This window comes from Cryptomeria japonica, chromosome 5 (genome assembly GCF_030272615.1).
Source record: "Cryptomeria japonica chromosome 5, Sugi_1.0, whole genome shotgun sequence".
Taxonomy (NCBI): domain Eukaryota; kingdom Viridiplantae; phylum Streptophyta; class Pinopsida; order Cupressales; family Cupressaceae; genus Cryptomeria; species Cryptomeria japonica.
The window spans coordinates 197238478-197262922 of NC_081409.1; the positions used below are offsets into that span (position 1 = coordinate 197238478).

Consider the following 24445-nt stretch of genomic DNA (forward strand, 5'->3'; position numbering starts at 1 on the left):
TTCTTTATCATAGATAGAATATAATTTCTCAAGTTTATTAAGTTTCCTGCTTTCATAAACTATAGGATGTTTGTTTTGCATTAAAACTGCCCCTATTCCATCACTAGAAGCATCACATTCCAACACAAAAGGTTGATTAAAATCTAGAAGAGCAAGTACTGGACGAGAACTCATTACCTCTTTAAGTTTCTCAAATACCTGTTGAGCTTCCTTAGTCCATCTCAATGCCCCCTTTTTAGTCAGATCTGTCAAGGGTGCCCCAAGCTGTGAAAAACCTTTGACAAACCTCCTGTAATAATTGCATAAACCAAAGAATCCCCTTAATTCTGTAAGGTTCCGTGGTGGTGGCCAATCCAAAATGGCTCTTATCTTTTCTTGATGAACCTGTACCCCTGTTGCACTGATCATATGCCCTAAATACAAAATTTCAGTCATTCCGAATTCACATTTAGATGCCTTTGCATACAGTGATTGTGATTCCATAATACCAAGGACTATATCAATATGTTTCAAATGCTCATCCCAAGTTTTTCTATAAATTAGTATATCATCAAAAAATACTAGCAAAAATTTCCTTAACTGTTTGTTAAAAATATGATTCATACAAGACTGAAATGTTGCCGGAGCATTTGTTAGACCAAACGGCATAACCAAGAATTCATAATGACCATAATGACAACGGAAAGCAGTTTTATGAATGTCCTGTTCTCTTAACTTAATCTGATGATACCTTGATCTCAAATCAATTTTAGAAAAATAAATGGCACCATGCAATTCATCTAACAATTCATCAATTCACGGAATTGGATACCGGTTTTTGATTGTTTTTTTGTTAAGAGCTCTGTAATCAATACACATTTGAAGAGTTCCATCCTTCTTTTTGACCAATACTACAGATGAAGCGAAAGGACTAGAACTAGGTCTAATATGTCCCATATCCAATAACTCCTTAATTGCCTTTTCTATTTCATCCCTGAATGTTTTAGGGTGTCTATAAGGAGTAGTAATCACTGGTTTAGCACCTTATTCTAATTCAATAGTATGTTCAAAACCTCTATCAGGTGGGATTCCTGGGGGAATATCATTAAAAACCAAATGATGTGAATCTAATACTGTTAACAAATCAACTTGATAAGATTTAGATTCAAAACTTGATACCTTATTGGAGATTAAACATTGTGCTGACCATGCCACATCTCCATGTCTGAAAATAGCTTCCTTCCTTTTCGCACTGACGATCCTGGGGCCACTGTTAGACATACCACGAAGGACTACCTTCTTATCATCAATTTTAAAAGAGAATTCCATTCTTTTAAAGCTTTGTGTATATTCATCTAATGTTTCCATCCACTGTATGCCCAAGACAACATTAGTGTCAGCTAGATCAATCACATAGAAATCATCAGTAACAGTGTAATTGCCAAGAGTAATATTCAATTTAAGAACTTTATGAGTACTAGACAAATTAGTTCCACCTGCTACTCTAACATCAAATCCCTCATGTTTTTCAGTCTGCAAAGCAAACCACGTTTTTCCACAAGTGCTGCATCTATAAAATTATGAGTAGAACCACTATCAAGCATAACAATTACACGCTATCCATTCAAAACTCCTCTAACTCTGAAAATATTATAATGTGGGGTTCCTGTCATGGATGCTATTACTCCTTCTCCTTGTTTGGTACCTGTTTCTGACTCAGTATTCGGAGGTGTTCGTTCTATGTTAGGTTCAACATTCTCTTCATCCTCATTGTCAGACATAACCTCAATATAATGAATTTTCCCCTTCCCTAAACATCTGTGTCCAGGCTGCCATGCTTCCCTACAACTGAAACATAGTTTTTTCCTTCTGAGCTCTTCTCTTTCCTCTTTATCTAGCCTGTTTTTAGGGAAATCATCTTTGTTGAAAGGTTGTTTGTCTTTTTCCGGTTTAGGAGGTGGTCCTTTGTTAAAAGGTTTTCCTTTTGAAGATGGTTCCAATTCTCTTGCTCTTTTGACAGCTGTTTGTAAAGTAGGGGGGTTAAGGATTTAACCCACCTTTTGAGGGAATCAGACAATCCATCTATAAATATCACAATCTTGTGTCTTTCTGAAATTTCAGTCACTAAGACAGCCAATTTTTCAAATTCAGAAATATATTGTTCAACAGTTCCAGTCTGCTTAAGCTGAGTCAATTCTTTAAGATGTAATTCAGGATCTTTAGAATCAAACCTATCAATAAGTTTCTCAGTGAACTCAACATAAGTACCTATCAAATTATGTCCCAAGGTTATTTGTCCATGATGCCACCACTCATGTGCTACACCGTCAAGATGTAACGCAGCATATTTAATTGCTTTTTCTTCAATCATAGGGTTTAATTGGAAGTAAGTATCTAATTTTTGCACCCAAGCCCGAGTAGTTGTCTTACCTGAACCATCAAAATAAGGAATAAACATTTTTCCAATTTTTTTTTGTAATTCACTGTTATTTCCTCGTTGTCCTCTTGGCCTATGTTTCATTCTGACATCTAAATATTCTCTAAATGTCATTGATGATCTGAATTCTTCATCGAAACTTGACCAGTCTTGATGTATTTCTTCTTGTATTTCTCTTATTGTAGGCTCATTTTCAGGAGGCTGGTTTCTAGCAGTAAATGTAGGCATAAATGGTCTTGCTGCTCCTATTCTTTCTGGCTGATTATTAACTGACTGTTCATCTCTACCCCCATTGTTTCCCCCATTATTTTGATGTGGATTATTCTGTCTTCCATTATTTTGGTGCTGATTAATATTATTGGCCATAAACTGGGTCATCAAGTTGGTCATTCTGTTAACATTATCCTGCATATCTTGCTGACTTCTGATCAATGCAGCCAATAGATCCTTATTGTTATCTGGGTCTCCCATGTTGGTTTCAAAAATAAATTCCTCGTCTGTTTCTGTATGGCTATCCTCAATTTCAAATGGAATAGATGAACTATTTTGTGCTAAAGGAGAGTTTGGAAGTCTGTTTTGATGGGCCCTAGTACTTCGGAAATTATAATTTCCTGGGTGCATACTCAATTGTGCAGTAAATTTTCATGGAGTCTCAATACCCTACGGGCTGGCAGGACACAAAAAGCTCTGATACCACTGTAAAATCCCTTAATTATTTATTAAACATCTGTTCAGTTCGTTTGCAAAATCTTTTCCAATGTATGACAAACTAAAGTAATGACGTACAGACAGTAATATTTCTTATTCATAAAAACGCAATTCCCTTCCTATTTGTTGTTATTCCCGTAATTGAAAGAACTTAGGCATTCGTTATTCGAATGTAGTGCACTTATTCAGAATATATATACAAATACAAATTGCACCTGTTATCTGCTTTAAAGTGGTCAACGTTATGCACCTGTTGGTCTTCAAAGAGATTTCGATGTACATATGAGAAGACGGTCTTCGTAGATGTGCGCTGTTAGCAACAGAGCATGTGCTACGGTCCTAATACTTCCGTTGTGCAATTCCTTTGCCAGTCAATCTCCACCCTTTCTATTTGCACTTCCACAGCCAGTATTTGATTTCGGCAACTTAACGGGAATAACACGTTCCCCTTCCTTATACTCTTCGTTACACTGCCCCGCGAATTACATGGAAAACGAATGCTTCCCGATATCGGTTTCCTGATGGACACTGTAAGAAATATATATACTGGACTTTCCGCTATACTCTAGTTGGCTTTGTGCTCGGGATTGCAGAGAGAGACCGGGGATGTGAAGAGTTCATGTACATCCGTTGCTTCGTGTCACACTCCTTTCCGCGTTTGCAGCTTCTAAACATTCCATGATGTAGCGTCTTGATACTGTAACTAAACGTTCTCCAATATACTCCATTCTCGTCGGGACTTCATTCTGTGATGACCACTGGTTTCGTCCTCTGTAGTATATGACCAATAGGCCAGTCTAAGAGACTGACGAAAGGTTAAGAGATGCTGGGTTGTGTTTTTTTACACACGCAGGCTTCCACTAAACTTTCCATGAATTCTTTGATTCAACTCCTTCCCCCCCTCTCGGGTCGTGCTCATCCATTTATTATCATCGATCAGTTGAAAATCCCGTAGTAGTTAGAACTAATTACAGTGTTAAGCAAATATATTAAAAAAAACCATTCTTGTAAATGTTAATGTTTTTATATAAATGAATGAAGAGAATTTATATAAAATAATTAATATCTTTTTATACTTTCGTTTTTCATTGATTAGGGGACATGACAATCCATTAGTTGATAGTAGAGAGGAGAGGTTGTGAACACAGGGCATAGTGTGAGAGCATAGAGAAAAACAACCAACCTAGATTCCAACTAATGAAGAGAAAGCACACGAGAGTTTAGAGGAAGATAATAGATGAGAGGTGGATGACGAGCCATGGGTTGTCAACAATAGTCTAGGTGCCAAGAGGTGAGGAGAGTGCAAGAGGGGACAATGTTAGATAAAGAAGTGTAGGGAGAGAGAGAGATAGAGCACAGGAAAGTGTGTGAACAGTCATTTGAGGGAGCCAAGAGTGCTCAATGTGTGAATAGTTTGGTGATAGAGCTTGAACAAAAGAAGATGTGGGTTTTGGCGGAAGGTGAAAGAAGTTGTAGACTAAGGCAAAGAATCTGCCGAAGGAAGTGCCAGCAAGGAAGGAAGGTAGTGAGTAGGTTAGCAAGGGGAGAAGTTACATATGATGTTGGGTTAGTGTGGAAGAAAAGGAGAGAGGTTGCAAGTGAGTGACATGTAATAACCCTTGCTGCTATTTTAAATCAGATTTGAATATTTCTCTTCCTTCTACTTCAGATTTGCAAATTGTTGTCTCAATTTTTGAATTTTCAAAAAATAATAATTTTTTTACTCAAAATTCGTAGTTTTCTTCTCCAAGGCATATTTTATGAGGTTTAAAACTTGTATTTGTTAATTTCAAATCATCAGTTGGTGTGTTTGTCATCTTTGTCCAAGTTTTGGTTGGCCTTTGTTTTCGTTTTCTTAGTTTTTTGTTCAATTTCGGGTTTTGAGTTTCTCTTTGCAAGTAGCAACTTTTTGCAATCATTGCAAGTATGAACTTTTTGCTGTCATTGCAAGTAAGAACTTTACTTGTAATCGGGTCTTATAAACCTGATTACAAGTCAGCACATTGTTATAAAGTTTGTTCTACTTGTAATCGGGTCTTAGAAACCCGATTACAAGTCAGCACATTGTTATAAAGTTTGTTCTACTTGTAATCGGGTTTCTAAGACCCGATTACAAGTGTGTTTTATAAAAGCAAAATGAAATGCATATTGCACTTGCAATCGGGGTTCCAAGAACCGATTGCAAGCCACCCATTCTTTGAGCGCTTCATTACATGAACACTTGCAATTGGGTCTTGAAACCTCGATTGCAAGTTTGTGCCTACCTTGCTAATCTCTTTCACTTGCAATCGGGGTTTTGAGACCCGATTGCAAGCTTGTTTCTCCCACTGCTCTCTTTATTGCAAGTATACTCACTTGCAATCGGGTCTCCAAGACTCGATGGAAAGCTAATACCAATCATGTAGAATGCTTACTTGCATTCGGGTCTTCAAGACCCGATTGCAAGTGTAAATGTTAATATTTTTCCCCAACTTGTATTCCACAAATTCCGCATTCCAAGTGCGTTATGACCTACTTGCTCTTGCAAATTACCTTCCCAAACCCGATTCCAAGCTAGTAGGTTGTTTTTTTTGACAAATTACATGAGTTTTGTTGTTCTCTATCTGAGATTGGATCTTAGAGATCCGATTGCAAGGGGTCTTAATGCATGCAAAAATAGTGAGTAAAAGCCAGTGTTGTCATATGTTAATGACAATAGTGATGTAAATTGAAAAGAGTACAATGTGATATGCATAGATTGATCTTCTTCTGAAGAATTAGTATTACCCCAAGCAAGAAGATGAGGCTAGAGTTCATTGGCAAAGGACATAAGAACTATCAATGATGCAAGTTGATTTTCTTGGACAAATACCTTCAATGTTCTTGAATACTTCAAGTGCCAGCATCTTGTAGCGACATGAAGACCTCTTAGATAAAGGATGATGTAAATAGAGTCGTGTCTTAGACACTTAGATTAGTTTCAATTATGCATTTGTAATTTCCCTTTGACAAATTACATGTAATGCCAAAAATTGTAATTGCAAGTAGTCACATTACTTGTATTCTTGTAACTTGTAATTATATGTAAACGAATTACAAGTTGAAAGACAATAGGACTGTAATTTGGAATAAGTCATAGTTAGTTGTGGAATGTGTCTTAGTTGGACTTCTCCCACTTTTTGCTCTTAGCCCCTCTCCTATATATTGAAGGGTGCTCTATGTAATTTTTATCTTTTTGACAAGCAAGAAAACTCTACAGAAATTTATAGCGATAAAGACTTTGTATTTTATACTTGTAAATTGGACTCTCAAGCAATATAAAGAGGACATTTGAGTTTCGGACTTTGTGTTGAGGCTTTGTTCATATATTCATTGTGTTCTTATGTCACAGTGATATATTTTTCTGCATATACTTGAAATTCTAGTGAGGTTGTTGGAAATAGCTTTAATCTAATTTCTTGTAGACTTTGTGCTACAAATATTGAGGATTAAATTAGCATAGTTAAGTGTTCATAATAGAGAAAAGTTACAAGACTTTGTGCTTGTAATTGTTCCTATTCATAGTAGTTTGGAGTGCATCATATCAATAGACTTTGAGTTGTTGTATGTTGTACGTTGTTATCATACTAATCATTTTGGAAGCTAGATAGGGTAGTCGAAAAGTGAAGACTTTGAGCTTTGCTTCTACATTCTTGTCTCGGGGAAGTGACGGAAGACTTTGTGCTTTCATGGAAACTGCGCTTCTTTTTATATAAGCATCTTTGTAGTTGTTGAAATTTCTTAAGTTTTTGTATTTGTTACTCTAATTGTAGTTTCTTTTTTGAAAAGAGAAAAGAATATCTTTTGTTTTTAAAAAAGAGAAAAGGATGTTGTCCCACCCAAGTTAGATTAGTGTTTATATGTTATAATTAATTTGTAATAGTAGGAGAGAGGGAGCGTTCCCTTAGAATTAGTAAAGCTTTTAACTCACTCACTGGTTGAAACCATAATTTTGCACGTCTTCCCAGGTGTACAAAATTTTTTAACCAACAATTTTTGGCGACTCTGTTGGGGATACAATACGCATCCAAAGGCCTCATGCTTTTGGTTGAAGTATACCAATATTCTATTCATTGTAATTTCTTTTCTTGTAGTTTGTCAAGCTTTCACCAGGGACATGTAAAATGGCTGCCCAAGGTCCTTGGGGAAATGCTTTTGGTTCGTTGAATCTGACTCCGCCATTACATGCTCTTCTTGATGGTTCGAGGAAGAACTTTCCCAAGTTTTTTGGAGATGGAAGACAACATCCCGATGAGCACATTGCTGCCTTCTATATTGCATGTGGTGTGCTTGGTGTGGAACACGAGGATGTTTTGGCGAGACTTTTCGTTAAAACTCTACAAGGTGTGGCTGTAGATTGGTTCTACCACCTCATGCCACAAACCATCACAAATTGGGGCTACTCTTAAAACAAAGTTTGACGAAAGGTTCAAGCCCGCAGAGGATGTGCATGCATTGTTAGCACAACTGACTCAAATCAAAAAGGAACCACACAAACCCATGCGAGAGTTTGTGTCTAAATTCAACAAGTTGTCTAAAAGAATTCCAACTTTTGCTCAACCTATTGCTGAAAATTTGAAGTGCTTCTTTATCAATGCTCAAGTGCCTGAGGTAAGTTTTCTATTGAGAAGAGCAACTCTAGTTAATCTCGCAGTAGCACAAACCTTGGCAATAGAGATTGAAGATGATCTTATCCTTGCGTGTAAGATAAGGATAAAGCCAAATGGGTCCAAAGAAATTCTCCTTTGGAATCATTGTCTACCAAGAGAATAGATCGCATGGTGCAGAGGTTGGCTAATGAGTTGCTTGCCCTCAAAAAGCAAATAGCTCAAGGTGTATTTTCTTCCCCTTACAAAGATATTCCAAGGAGGCCGTATCCAAATACTACTTCTAGTTATGTAGCTAGAAATTAGGACAAGCTTCCTTCACCACCAGAAAAGCTTGTACTTGAGGCACCACCGATAAATATAGTAGTGGGGAATTTTGAATCTGAACAAAGTGATGTTGCTAATCTCTTCCAAGAGGAGGAAGCAGACATAGCTGGCGACTATTATATCTGGTCAGTGTGTTATCAAGGAGTTGTTTAGCAAGATACTATAGGGAATACACAACAAGAGGTTGAAGGCCACTTTTCAAAGGTCTTGGTGAAGGAGGATCATCACATCATGACATGCATGAATGGCCTTTTTCTTATGCCACATTATTAGTAGTCACCTCTAGTTTCATAAATATCATTAACCATCTGCCCTTTCCAATTCCAAAAAATGTCTTCACTCCTTACTAGACATGGAATCCTCTCAAATGTAGTGTCAAAACTTAATTTCAGGATGCCATTTTGAGGAGATATCCACTTGTCTACACCACCTTTTGTCTTTGTTCCATCACCTCTCTGATCAGGGAAGATAATTTTTTTAATTTTATACTATGTTGTATCCTAAAATTTTCATTTTTTGTTTAAGCTGAAAACATAGTTATTATGCATCCATTTCACTATGACAAAACTCCATCCTGTGTGTATGTGGGCAGGCTACTTTGAGATAAACCGTATCAGTTTTAAAGGACATGTTAATTTGGCTTGATTCTCTACATGAATAAGTTGTGTAATATCTCCTTTGAAAATTATCTTGTTTTGCACAAATCACTGAACTCTAACCAACAACAAATTGTAATTTAAAATACCTCCAAGGGCTGTCTTGTTTTGCACAAATCACTGAACTCTAACCAACAACGAATTCTAATTTAAAATACCTCCAAGGGCTGTGTTTTCTTACCACAGAAAACAATGTTTTTTCGCCAAAATTGGTACTGTTATAGCAATAATTCTGTCCTTAATTCTGCCTTCAAAAACTGTCAAATTCTCTTAGGTTATTGAACAGTGAACTGTCCCTAAATGGATGGTGCACTACCCCTAACCTTGGACATCTCAAATTCTAATATAATTTGCAACAATTTAACTGTAAGTGTTGGCACTATTTTCCAACCTGACTTTGCCCTCCAATCTGTCCTAAACAGATTTAAAACTGCCACAAAACTTTCCCAAGAATGGAATAGCTGGAACCCTAAACTGGTTGTACTGGTTTTAAGTATAAATCTGCCTTTAAATATATTATAGACCAATTACAAATTGCCATGATCCTTCACCTTGTCGCCCACTTTAACCCTAGATGGTGGTGCTAAAATCTAGAAAGATATATTTTGATTACCAGCTAAAAATTTGAGCAAATGTGCACAATGGTGATTTTTGTGTGAAATCACTCCAAGGATTTGTGGGTTTTTGGCCCCCAGTTCCAAACCTAGAGGGTTTTCGTCCTGAGTGTTGGTTGAAAATTTTGTACATTTGGGGAAATATACAAAATTGTGGTTTCAACCACAGCACACGAGTAAAAACTCTCCTAATTAAGGGAAGGCTCCCCCTATCTAACTACAACTTGGAAAATAAAATAGGATGGGACAGTAATCTTTTTTCTTTTTTCAAGAAAGACAATATCCTTTTCTCTTCACAGAAAATGATAGCGATTGAATAACAACAATAACCACTTTCAAGTAAAATAAGAGAAAGGAAATGAAGTTTCCTGAAAGCGCAAAGACTTCCGTCACTTCCTTCAGGACGGGACAGCAATATCAAGCTCAAAGACTTGACTATTGGAAGTCCTATCTACCCTTTGCTATACTAAAATTTACAACGAATAAAAGATAACAGCTCAAAGACTGGAATAATCTACTCTTTCAACACAAAGACAAGAACTAATGCAAGCTCAAAGACTTGCTGCTATTTCTTATCAAACAGTAATTTTTCCTCAAGAATAGACGCAAGCTCAAAGACTTGTTGCTCCTTCAAGAGAGTTTCCTATTTTAATTAATCTTCTCTACTTGCATCTTAAAGACTTCAAATCAGATTGGACTAAGCTCCTTTAGAAACACTTGGTGTAGAAGAAAGAAAAGATTCAAACTCAAACATGTAGCTCAAAGACTCAAAACTTGAGTAATCTTTCTTTATTATTCTTCAAAAACTTTCAATCCACATACATAAGCTCAAAGACTTCTTGCTGTAAATTTGGCAAAGTTTTTGCTTGCTTTCCAAAAGATATCAATTACAATGAACTCCTCAAGTATTTATAGAAGAGGAGCCTTGAGAAAAAGGTGGGAGGATCCTAACTAACTTGAGAGATTCTCTCAACCACCAAGACTCATGCAATAACTAACTGAGACTTCATTAACTAACTAAGAGTTACTTCAACTAACTAAGACTTATTCCAACTACAGTCCTAATTGGACACAACTTGTAGTTGTCTTACATGTAATTACAAAAGTGCAAGTAATGTGTAACTTGCTTTTTACAAAAAATACTTTTACATGTAACCTGTCAAAACTAAATTACAACTAAAGAATACAAAAAAGGAATATTCAACTAAGTGTTGAAAAACACTTAAGTTGCATTTTATGAAGACACAAATCCTTGAAACTTCCAGATGCTTGCTTGTAGTTCCTCCGGATTCGGTTCATGGGTGTTCTTGGCAACAACCATAGTCTTCACAATAGTGTCGTGATAGCGGAGAAGCGCAAAATTGTTTTTATCCAAGATAGATTGGATTTCATGCAGAAAGGCTTGGTGTTTCATCAATGCTTGAATCGAAGCTGCCGTGAATTGTTCGCTCCTCCATTCATTATGAATCCTCATTTGTAAATCAGCAAGAACTTCTTCTTCTGGAATCAGCTCTGCATCCTGACTTACTATGTTGCAAGAGGCCCTTTCACAATGTGAGACAATATCTTGGTAAACTTCGCCCCGAAATCTCTTTGCATCACCGATCTCCTCAATGAGGGATTTAAGAACAAGGGTCTTGTTTTCCAGGAGTTCTTCAAATTCCAAGTACATAACCCTGGAAGAGATGATGGCATGCTTCTGCAAAATACTCAGCTGTTGTTGGGGCATGGTACGCCAGATTGTCAAACTTTCTTCAACACTTTCCAGATTCTTTTTGAAAGTATTAGAAGTTTGATTTAGTTTCTCCTCAACAGTTTCCAACTTAGACATTATTTGAAAAATGTCTTTCATTACTTGTACACATTGATCATGAAGCTGATCAACCCAGGAATCCAGTGCTTGTACTTTCTGAGTAGCCCTTTCCACTCCACGAATCGATTCTTGGGAACCAGAAGAACCTATGGAGTTACTCCCTTCAGCAGCAGGTTTTGTGATTTTATGAATGGCTGCCATAAGCTGTCGGTTTTCCTCTTCTAGCTTGTCTTTCTTTGCTAGAAGATCATCACACCTTTGCACCAATGAAGCAACAGAAAACTGAGCATCATGTTTAATGACCTCATGCGTTTGCTTGCCCAACTCTATCCTCATAACCTTATAATCAGCAGTTGACATTTCATCAAGTGGCTTATCTGCAATAGGTTCCACAATTTCAGCTATCTTCATCTTGTTGCTATCAACAGTTACCCTAGAGATAGTCTTGGCCTTCTTAGCAACTTTGGATCTGGACTGTTTCAGTTGCTGATAGTCAAAGGTGTCAGGTGAGATTTCTTGCTTCTTCCTTTTCAGGGTGAAAGAACTAAGCTATGGAGGCAAAGTAATCAACTCCCCTCCAGTAACAGTCGTAGGCAAAGGAGAAGCAGTTTTTGTTTGAATCACCGTGGTCATCCTGGGAGGAATATCTGTTTGGACAGCGACCACAGTTTGCTCAGTTACCAATGGGCATGAAGATTGCCTCATGAATTCTTCAAAACCAGAAGTGGAAGTATCAATTTCTGATAATTGAATGCAAGTAGGAATATTCTCAGGAACTTTCAACACTCTCTTGTTGATGATCAAGAGATGGCTCGTATGCTGAAATGGGAATTGCATTTTGAGGAGACTCATCCACAAGCAAATCAGGAGGAGAAAGAGGCCGTTTCAATGGAAACTGGAGGAATGACCTCATGAGGCGAGTCTGAAACTGGAGACTTAGGAGCATCATCAGATTGCTGCCCCTCTTCTGGATTATCCAGATCGATCACCTGAACATGGAATCATGATTTTTCCTTCCCACGAACAGTCGTTTCCTCAGGAGGAAGCACTACTGCACGACTGACTCGTAACTTGATCCTTGTGCCTGAAGATAAAGCACCCTCCTTGTTGTCAATCTGAATCTCAGATTTTCGTCCAAGAGGCCTCGTAGAATCATCTTCTTTATTAACCTTGATTTTGATAAGTCTAACAACATTACTTTTCAGCCATGAGTTGGTGTTGGCCAAGATAGGCTGAAATCTGTCAAGGATGGATATGCACTCCTTGTGCGACCATTGGATCAAAGGAAGTGGAGCTTCCTCAACCCTCCGTGAAGTGTATTCAGGATCAAGTATATGCCCGTCATCAATCATCCCTTGTGGGATATCCGCTAGGTTCAAATCAACAATTTGCTCAACAGTGAGCTTGCAGTAATCCATCTTGAGGACTTCGGCTTCTGTGTGGAGATCTACCCAGATGTCTTCAATGCGATGAACATGCACAAAGGATTTCTTGATTTTCTCCTTCATTCCTCTATAATCAAAATCAGCTCTAGGTTTAAACCTTTTAAGTTTGATTTCTTGCAATTTAGCCTCCATGGCCTTAGCCTTCACAGATGTGACAAGGGAGTACCAGTCAATTTTCCATGGGTTTGTGGTGGAGATCCCCATTCCAACCTTGTGCTTAGCAGACTGAAAAGTGTGAACAGCCATGATCTGTCTTCCCAATTCCATAAGAATTATCTTATCGGTTGGGTATCTCGGAAGCATGTATGGCTGACCATCATAGCATCCTATCCTCATGTAAGTGAAGGTGGGAAATTGCAGAAACAAACACCCATACTCAGACACCTTGACCCATGCCTCATCTGATACTCTCTTGTTCCTGAGATTTCTGTCAAACTAACACATGAAATATCCGAAGAATGCATCTTGGACCCTTCTAAAATGCAGTCTGCTGGGTCTCAATGGCAACTAGTCATAATATTCCCAAATTGGTATAAGCGAGCGATCACCTTTGGTAGAAAGACCTGGAAAGTGTCTAGGTGATGCTGCTAAATATACCAAATAAGAATTCATGAAGGTGGTCATGGTGGTAGGAACTGCTGCAAGTTGTTCGCACAAGGCATTGCTGATGATTTCCCCCCATGAAATGTGATGTGACTGCCGTATGAACATAATGAACTGATACATCCATGGCTCAAAGACATTGGAATGTTCAAGGCCCATCATCCTGCTGAGAAGAGTGATGGTGTCTCCTATCTCCCATTTGAAATCACAACGGTACAACTTTGCCCACCTCGAGAAGGAAGGTCGTGGCTCTTGGATCCACCTATTGATATGCCGCTTGCAATCTTTTTCCTTCATCACGTAATATTCCACTGCACTTTCTTTGGTGATTTCCATATAAACAGGTGCAGGAGGTATTCTGAAGACTTTCTTGATTGTATCCGCATCAAGACGAATTATAGCTTCACCATCATCATTTTTTATGACTCTTGATTCCTTGTCAAAATGATGGGTGCATGCAATAACGAACTTAGGATCTAGTGCACCCACCGGGAAGGAAGATGCATGATGGATATGGCTGTTCAACAGCCGTTGCAAGTTATTATCCTGTGGATCTTCTACCCTATTGACGAATTCTGCCATATCAACGTGCCCTATCTCCGTGTCTCTGATGCGATCCAAAGGAGAAGAAACCTGGGAAGGGGCAACCTCATTCTGATATTTGTCATATTTGTATTTCATTTTCTTTGGAGTTGGAGATGCCAGCAAATCTGTCATTGATTGTGAACCTAGACTACTGTGATGAAGACTTAAAAGAGTTAAGGCAACATCATAGTCAGCTGCAAATATCATTCTTCCTTTTCCAAATGGGTAAAACTTCGATTCTTGAATTTCACGATTTTGTGAGAGGAAGAGGGGAAATATGTAGAAATGGGAAAATCTTGACTTTGACCAATTTCGGATCTTGGGAGAATTTTCGCAAGTATACAAGTTGGAAAGGACATACATGCAATCGGGGTTTTAAAACCCGAATACAAGTACACTTGCAAATTCGAAAATGGAGAAATGGACGAAAAATGAGATTTTGACTTGCGGAAAATGACGGAAACGGAAAGTACGGATATGGAGAACATGAATGGATGGAAATGGGAAAATCCGGGGAAGTCATGAAAAAGGGAAGAACTCTTCAACATTAATCCGGTTTTCAAAACCCGAATTTGCAAGGGAGGGGTATTTCACACTTTTCAACTTGGAATTTTAACCAAAAATGGTTAAATTCCTTTACTGATGAGGAAGAACAAGAATTTCCAGCAAACTTGTAATCGAGATTAAAAATCCCAAATACAAGTAAAGAGGGAATTTTGGGAAGAACAATGCAATTCGAAAATTGCATACCAAGGGGAAAAATTCTCTCACAAAAACCGATTTTTGGGGGAAGAACAATACATGCCAAACATGTAACTAAGAAAGAAAATTAAGAAAACAAGAAAATAATCAAATAAATGAATGAAAGGAAAGAAGCCATACATTTCTTGAAAATGCAAATGCTTCTCCAAAAATGCAATAATCTTTGGAAAGAAGAAGGAAAACCGGCAAATGGAAGTAATCCGTAATGCCAAACCCTTATCACGTTTTTTGCAAAAATGCCCCAAATTGATAAATGTAGCAGCAATTCCAAACTTGGAGGACCAAAATGCCAATGAGAGAGCACACCCAAGAGGATTAGAACAAAACGCCTAAGGAGGAAGTAGAAGAAATGATGACAAGTGTTTGCAAAGCGTAGCCAAAGGAGTCACGTGGAAAAAACGTGGCCATCATTTGCATCTCCAATGGCATCATTAAATGGGTCAACAATCCTCCTAAACTCCACGCCTAGATGAGAAAGGGCAAAACGATTTAGGAGAGTGAAGTTTGTTGAAGATTTAATCCCTCAGAAAGTGGCATTTATGAAAAACGTGGTTGCTGATTTAGGGCAAAAAACCAGTCAATGCAACCTCCATTGGCGTGAAAGATGTCCATGAATGCATGATAATAGGGTAGAAGCAAAAACGCCTTTCCTCCCTAGAAAATCTCCACAAAAAATTGCTTTGAATTCTTCAAAAATCGTTTTTTTTTTGCATTTTGGGTTTCTTGGAATGAAAGACAAGTTCGATTTTGCAGAAGGGAATGCAAATCGGGTTTTTGGGAGAGAATGACAAGTTTTATTTTCCACTTTTTCACTTACTAGCCAAAATCGGGTTTTTGGGAGAGAATGACAAGTTTTATTTTCCACTTTTTCACTTACTAGCCAAAATCGGGTTTTTTGGAGCAAATGACAAGTTTTATTTTCCACTTTTTCACTTACTAGCCAAAATCGGGTTTTTTGGAGCAAATGACAAGTTTAAAATTGTCAAAAAAGCACTTGCAAGGCAAAATCGGGTTTTTTGGAGAGGACTACAAGTTTTAATTACTTGTAAAAGGGAAATAAAATCCCTACAACAAGCAAGAAAGACTTGCACATATGTAATGGGGATTTAAAATCCCTATTACATGCAAAAACCATTAAAGTAGGGGTTTTTTGACCAAACTGCAAGTTTACTTGTAGTTGAGCAAAAAAATCCCTATTTTAACTATACACAAGACCAAAAAACAATAAAAAAGACAAAAACAAGAAAGGGAAATTTAAAACAAATTGCAAGTAACATCTTTTAATAAAAATGCACATGTAATAAGCTAAAAATTCCCCTACAACAACCAAAACAATGAATATCATTAAAACTTGCAGTTTGAAGAAAATTCTCCACCTGCAGTCGGGGTTTTAAAACCCAAAATTGAAGGAAAGACATAGCAAACGAATCCAGAATTTGACGAAATTTGAAACGTAGTTCGAGAATAGACTGAGGATTAAGCCAGTCCAAGGATTCGTCAAAATTCTGCCTCGAGAAGCGTGCCATAGAGTAATTTTTTTTCATTTTTTCACAAAATTTTAATGTAGTGATCCTTCATTTTTGGAAACAAAAATGAGGACAACACTGAGGTTAATTGAACCATAGTCCAATGCTCCAACAAGGAGTAGAAAGCAGAAAATAGATGCTTGATCAATATGCCTTCTCCTTGCTTGGCCTCTATGAAGTAGAGTTTCGTCAAATTTCCTTCATGACCTTTGATTGATATTGAGATGAATTATTTAAAATAAAATTTAATACAAGAGGCTTTCTTATTTCTTGTTTTAACTTTACTTGAGGCCCTCTTTGTTATGGTTTGAATCTCATCATTAGTGCATGATTTTCAAAACCTATGGAAAATGTATGATGGGCATTTTTGGGTTTTAATTTGGCTTAATTTCAAAAAAGGGACATTGCAATATGACCCAAAATTTCAAAATTTGAATTTTGTTTATCCCTTTTTAGTCTTTATCAGGGATACACAGGGATGTATCCCCAGGTATTTCTGGCCATCTTCATACCCATCACATTTCAGGGATGCTTTGTAAATGCCTCTGGGCCATCCTTGATTGCTCCTATGGTTCTGGGTATGTCCTGGAAACAGCAGTCAGCTACCCAGAAATGTCTGCAAATGGCAGAAGCATTAAAAAGAACAGTTTCTGTATTTTAAATAAATTATTTAAGCAACAAAAAGGGCTTGCGATACCACCTTAAAAGTCACGATACCACCTTAAAAGTCACTCATCATGTTCAGCCTCTGCATTTTAAGTATATTATCCAAGCAACAGAATGGTCCCCACCACCCTGATAACTACCATAATTTGCTGCACTCCAAAACACAACTCAATCACATACACCGTATAGATTATATAAATACCATTTTAATATTTTATTATAATTTTCATGTGTTTAAATTGGTATTATCTCCTAGACTGTATTACTGTTTTGGTAGTATATTATGGTTTTGATATGATCATGGATGTATCTAGGAGATATTGACAGAAAGTCACTTTTGTATATGTAGCACATACAATGTTATTTTCTCTCTATGTGGCGAATCTCTCTGGTCTTTGTTATGGATCATTTAGTGTATTGAGTTTTTTTTGTCATGACAAGTTCCAGATTTTAAACAGTGCCCATATTGAAATGATCCCTTACACAAATTTCGCTTTACAGAAAATGGCCCATGACTCAAAACAATGCATTTTTCCTAATAGGAACAAAACAAATTTTTTGATGTTGCAAATGCTAGTCCAATATTTCCCAAGCCAGCAATTCACCTTCCACAAGTTCAATTGTTTTCAAGTAAACACCCATCTATAAGAAACTTTAATCAGTTTTGAATCCAATATGATTATACAATGAGGCATAGCAGCAGAGCAGTAGTAGATCTAGTTGCTATATTGTTTTTCAGATTTTCTAAATATTGTCAATTTTCAGTTGTAGCCTTTTTGCCTTTTGTTGTATATGCACATTGACAATGAAAACTCAAATGAAAACAATGAAATATTGTTGATTTGTATGTTGACTGTCATTTGAATTCTCAATTCAGTTCTAGTGTTATGTAATATGGTTTATAATGAATATGATGAATGCCTTATAATACGAGTACATGAAATTTCCTATATTTTAAAAATTTCCCTTTTTTTTCAATTGTCTTCCCCTGGTGTTCTCCCAAAAAGGTCTGCAGTTCCCTGCTGTCCCTGAAATGTGTCCCAGCATTTCCTATTGTCCCTGTTCTGAAGCATCATAGAACATAGGCCTTTATTTCTAGCTTATCTTTCATCCTTACCTTTATAAACACAATATAAATAACAGAGCTCCCTTGCCAGTCAGCTCATAAATTGCTAAGGACAAACGGAAATGATTCACTATTCCCTCCAACAGCTATGCATGAATTTTATATGTGAACATACTACTGTGCATCCCCTTCATTTGGGATCATAAGGTTGAACATATCCTTTCTTCTTGGACCGTTCCACCCTTTTCCCCTAAAGTGTAAGCAGTTATTTCCTCAAAACATAATAATTAATGGAGGATGTACATGTGTGAATTCCTATAAACTTGTTTTCGTTATGTTGCTATTCTCCTGCATGAATATTACTTCTAAAATTAAGTAGATTCTTATTTAATTCAAATTTCATCATCAACTTAAAGTAGATTCTTTTTTACTTCTTTTTTCACTATCCTTAGGTTGAAATTACCATCTTAGCTACTTAGGCATCTTGACCTCATTTTCTTGGTAATCCAGTATTTGTCATCATGCTAATACCTTTATTTAAGTAGTTCCCTGGCCATTACATTGAGATGTCCCAAAAATGTTAAAAATTGATGGTTAACACAGAGAAAAACATCTCCTGCTCTTTTTTTTCAAATAAATTGGGAGCCACTCTAACTTGAAACAATAAAATATCCCCATTAGCTCATTTTGATCCCTCTTAAAAATGTTGCCTGTCACTTAATATTTCTAAGCCTACACACACTCATCTCAATTACTGTATTGATTAAAGTAATTATTTTTCCTTTATTGTATGATAATGTTCAATTGTTCCATGTTTCAATATTTCTCTAATTGCAAGATTGTGCATTGGGATTGCAGGAGATTTTTTGTTAAGTGCCTCTTATGACAAGACTATTTGCATATGGTCCTTGCATGTAAGGCTATCTCTGTTCTCTTCTCTGCAATATAGAAGTTTTTTTTTTTTTGATCGATAATATTAGATTTTTATTAATATAGATAAAGGAAAGTACAACTTCAAAAGAGGGAAACAGATTCTGCCATAAAGCCTCCAACAAAACCACCAACCAACCAAACCACCTAACCTAGACAAAACCATGCATCCAAAACCATCTTTACAGACCGCCAACCCAAAACTTTTGATAGTATCACTACGCACAAATTTGCCTCTATTTGATACAGAGCAGGATTAAACAAAATGAAAATGCCATAGTCCAAGAAACACGAAACAGGGAATAAACTCCCAAACAGAAATAGTATAACACATAATTGAAAACAATTCACAGAGAGCTACCTAGGGATAAAGCCAGGGTTTTCTCCCTGCTTGCCTTTTGCTTCCTCGGCCTCAGTCGCTTGCAAGCCAACTCTCTCTCCTCCTCTATAGCCTGTTGCAACACTGCCTCGACTTCCATCAATTGCACGAATACCTTCAGGGCTTCCTAGCCTCTCCTTGCCTCCTCTCTGTATCGTGCTTTAGTTCCATCCTCCTGCCATCTCACAAAAGGAATGTAATTCCGTTCAACCACGTGGTGGAAGTTCTGAATGCCCTCACAAACGTCAAAACCAACTCCAAGAATTGCCCATTCTAGAATTGACTCCATGGCCAAACGATAATCTTCAAGAACAATCGCTTCCATCACCCGTCTAACTGGTTTGATAGAATCTTCCAGGTCCAAACCCCATGCCAGAATAAGCGAGTAAACATCCATATTGGTCTTGTATCGATGCCTCACAATGCCCAAGTCTTCACCCAAAATGAATTGTACACTCTTCATCACCCGTTCATCATTAGACAGGAACATCCTCCTCAACCTTATCTTTGAGACGGGGCCTAGGAACGGGCACATTTGTTTCTTGATTTTTAGGGTGAAGTTAGCCTCCATTGCACTTGTGTCGCAGTAAAACCACTTCACATCGCCTGCACCAGGGAAGACTCTACAGGGCAATCAAAATTTCGAGAAAAGGCTGTGAATGAAGCCACTCTCAAATTGCAACATGAAGCTCGACAAACATTCCTCATTAATGCAGAGTTCCATTACTATCCGCCGCCCTTTTAGGCTAAGCTGGCGTGAATTCGCAAGCTTTCAATGCAAAGAGTTAATGTAGGTTCATTTATGACAAGTACTTGCCAGAAAGAGCATAAACATCCCCTTCCAAAAGTACTAAACGACTTCGAGCTAGGTTGGCCAAGGTATTACCTCATCATCACTACCCCACCATTTGGTGACAAAAAGATTCAACCCACATGCCACATTGGATAGTAAGTTTGCCACCCCATTCCTTGCCCTTTTAATATGTGAAATTCGAAAATCTTGGAAGTATTGATGTGTTTTTCATGCACATGCAAACACAAAATAAAATACCCAAAAGTATCTTATCCTCTTTTGATCAAAGTTACTCAAATGCTGAAGATTAGCTTAAGGATCACTTGAGACCATAGAAGCAAACATTTGGAATAAATTGTGATTATACGTGATTAATCGGGAGTCGTCGAGAATGCCGATTTTTTCCCCAAATAAATTGGTAAAAATTGGTCAATGCCAGTCAACGATTTTTTGCGTTGTAAATCGCCAAATATCGCGATTAAAACCCATTTAAAATGCAAAAAAACCCCAAAAAATCGCGACGGAGAAAAAACCCTAAACCGCGTGAAAAAAAAGATATTTTGGCCCGCGTTTTCTATAAAGCATGCACACACATAACATTCCATACACGGGGAAGTCTTCTGCGAAACCTGCAAGTCTTCGGCAAAATCGACGACATCTGCAAGTTGATGGAGAATTTTCTTTATAGTAGGTTTTTATTTAATTTTATCAATTTTTTTGTTTAAACTTTATTTCATACTTATCGTGTGCATCTTTGTTTATTTCATAAAATACCATGTTAGATGTATACTTACAATGTAATTAATGTGCATCCATCAATCCCAATAATATAAATGAAAACAATTTTAAATAAAATTTTAATATCAACAAATAGCAATATTATAGATTAAAATTTAAGATTGAAGATAATACTAAAACTTAAAATATATCAAAATTATTTATATATATTAAATGTGTGCAAAGATATCTGCTAAGTTTTTTTAAACTTAATGCTTGTTTTTTCTAAGATTTATCAGTTTTCTTTTTCAGAAAATAGCTTAATTTTGAAGTTTTCTGATCAATTAAGAGTCATTAGTTTATTGTTTCCAATATGAAATTTTGTAGTTTGAAATAGCAAAATTATGCTTTCCTGTGTGAGTTGTTCACCAGTTTTCTTTTTAAGCAAAATGGAGAAGCATATTCTGTCTTCAATAAGAACAAGTTAACCATTATTAACATTCTGATCGTCATGGAGAATGCAGAAGCATATTTTGTCTTCGATAAGAATGGAGAAACAAATTCTATGCTAAGAATAAATATTAGTTCTATTGATAGGTTTATCAAATCACTTTATTTTTAAAATGATCAACGTAAATTATTAACATTATAAATACACTGCTTCATGGAAATTTTAAAATAGGATAAGGCGTTAGAAAAGAACATGGTCAGTTCTCTCATGACGCCTTTAAGCACATTCTGTTGATTTCTACAACTTGCTAGTTAGTTGGTTTCCATTACTTTTCAAAATAAGTTAGAAAAAAAGAGGTAGAGGGGACTGTGGATATAGTATTAGCATTAGTGTAGAAAAATGGTTGATACGCTATGTAGAAAATAATGCTGAGATTTATCTTGCTAAAAAACATATTTTACACTTTTTAAAAAGAAAATAGAGAGAAAATAATGTGTGTCTTTCAACTAGTATTGCGTGTCTTTCTTAATCCAACCCAAACCATAGGGCTTAAGGCTAAAAAGTTTCCAAAGCAAGTCCATTAACTTTGTGCAATCAAAGTTAGTTTGTGACCATGAATCAAACAAAGAATTAACCTTAACACCATTGACATAGAACTTGATGTTCAACAATGCTTCTCCATCCATCACACCGATATATTTCATTTGTACTTATTTTAACACATCTTAACCCATTTGAATAGCCCTTCTATAAAATTTGCTAGTGTATTCTTGTATGCTTTGAATTTCTTTTTGCTTAAGACATTTCATACCCTTTTCTTCCTTATGACACATTGGACAGAATCGATTCCTAATCAATTGTTTATAACTTTAGAATGCTGCCAAGAACTTTCTTTTTCGTAGCCATGGAATTTGAGAGACTTTCAAACCAAGACAAAAATGTTTTGCCATTCTTAGTCTAGCAAATGAGACCTTTTACCTTTTTCTTAGTCTGCTCAGAACATCAATTGTAGTCATAAAAACTCATATCTTTAAAAGTATCAATTGAAATTGTTGAAAGATTGAATTAAAATGTTTTTGCAAAACTAATTCTTGATCACAATGCCACATCAAAAAGACTTTGCGTGGACACATTGCACATCAGTTCCTGGTAGCACGAAGGTCAAGCGCAATTGGTGTCTAGAAGAGATCAGTGGTGGAATTTATCGTTTCAAATGGCATTTGTCCAAAGAACGAGGAAATAACACCGTGATATGCAAAGCATCCCTTACAGATGTCTCGTATCAGGCAAAACAATCTCTTGACGGGATTGCTGAGAGTAAGGCCAAAAAGGCAAGAATTGGGGTTGAACTAGGCTCTAGTTCTGCAGATCCCAGGACAAACCATTTGGGTGAGGAGGATGGTGAAGATGGGAGTTTTAGGGAATGTGGATCAACACCTAATTGTATAGCACGTGGACCAAACACAGGTGGAGGAAACATTAATACTTTCTTCCAACCTCGTACTACACCAGGATCACAACCACTTTGGAGAGTACAGGATGGAGGAAAACTGTCACTGAACAGGCAAAGAAGGCAGTTGGTAATTTTTGGTACTCCTCTCACATGGCATTCCATGCTTCCAGAAATCCATATTGGCAACCCATGGTAGATGCTATTGCAGCTGTAGGACCTGGGTTTCAAGCCCCATCTTACGAGTCATTGAGGGTTGGTATGCTGAAAGATGTAGTAGAGGATGTTCAAGATGTTGTTAAACAACATCGGTTACAGTGGGCTAGGACTGGTTGCAGTATCATGTCAGATGGTTGGACAGATAGAAGGAACCGAACTCTCATTAACTTTCTTGTCTCTTGTGAGATTGGCACTGTTTTTCTGAAATCTGTGGATGCATCTAATACGATGAAATCCACAAATGCATTGTTTGAGATGTATGACGTGGTAGTTACGGATGTAGGGCCACAAAATGTGGTTCAATTTATCACAGACAATGCTGCTGCTTGTGTTGCTGTAGGGATACTTCTGACAGATAAATACCCTTCCATGTTTTTTACACCATGTGCAGCAAATTGCCTTGATCTAACCCTAGAGGACACTGTAAAAATTGAATGGGTTAAGGTGGCATTTCAGAAGGCTCACAAGGTTACCAAATTTGTTTATAATCACACGAGGGTTTTGGCTATAATCCGCTCTTTCACTGGAGGCAAGGAGCTAGTTTGACCAGGGGTGACAAGATTTGCAACATATTTCCTTGCATTACAAACATTATGTGAACAAAAAGGTAATTTGAGGCGAATGTTTGTTTTAGCTGAGTGGATGGAGTCTGGCTTCACAACTCAAGCAAATGGCATAGCAGTGGCACAGTATATGTATTCCACCACCTTTTGGGAATCTATTGAACATATTGTAGAATTTTCAGAGCCTTTAGTAAAAGTCTTGAGACTAGTGGATGGGGAAAAACCCCCCATGGGATATGTGTATGAGGCCATGGATAGGGCCAAGGAGGTGATAAGGAGTAAGATGAAAAATAATAGGGATAGGTATATGCCGTTGTGGGACATAATTGATAGGAGATGGGATGGACACATGCACACTCCTCTCCATGTTGCGGGGTACTTGCTCAATCCCTTGTTATTCTATAAGACTGACTTCATGGAAATTGATGCTGAGATCAAACAAGGCTTCTTCAAGTGCATGGAAAAAATGTTTCCTGACTTGAAAAAAATTGATGCGGCTACGATAGAGTTGGAAGTGTACAAGCATTCTAAGGGTTTTCTCTCTTCTAGGGCTGCTATACAAATCAAGAAGACCATTCAACCAGGTAGACTCTATAAACTTTTGACAATCTCTTTATTTTGCCAACATGCTCAATAAGGCTGACAAGATTATAAGATATTCTCAGTCTTACAATATCATCTCCATATAATGTGTTTTTCAGCTGCTTGGTGGGCTTCTTTTGGAGACAAAATACCAAATTTAAGGTGGATGGCAGTGTGCATTTTGAGCCAACCATGCAGCTCATCTTCTTGTAAGCGTAATTGGAGTGTTTTTGAACACGTAGATTCCAAGAAACGCAACCGCCTATCACAACAACGGATGAATGACTTGGTATTTGTTCATCACAACCTCCACTTGAAGATAAGGAAAGTTCAAGGTGAGAATATTAATATATTGTTGCAGTTTTTTAAAGTGTATTCACTATTCATTGTGTTTTTCATTTGTAAGGGAAGCACTAATTTCTACATGGGCAAAATCAAGAACTATTGAGGATGGCTTGCCAATTGACCTCGATGAGATAAATCCAGAGTGTGAGTTGATTGGTGCTGATGATGCTGATGATGATGATGATGTTTATGATGATGATGATG

At 37.1% G+C, this 24445-nt stretch overlaps 1 protein-coding gene across 2 annotated transcripts in view; it reads left to right on the forward strand.

Moving 5' to 3' along the window:
- LOC131027971 (uncharacterized) overlaps nt 1-24445 on the forward strand; it is a 149038-nt gene that overhangs the window by 20968 nt on the left and 103625 nt on the right. For both annotated transcript variants that reach the window (XM_057958065.2, XM_057958064.2), the window contains exon 2: nt 18671-18726. In XM_057958065.2, the coding sequence (XP_057814048.2) occupies nt 18671-18726 (56 nt within the window). The remainder of the gene's footprint in view (nt 1-18670; nt 18727-24445) is intronic.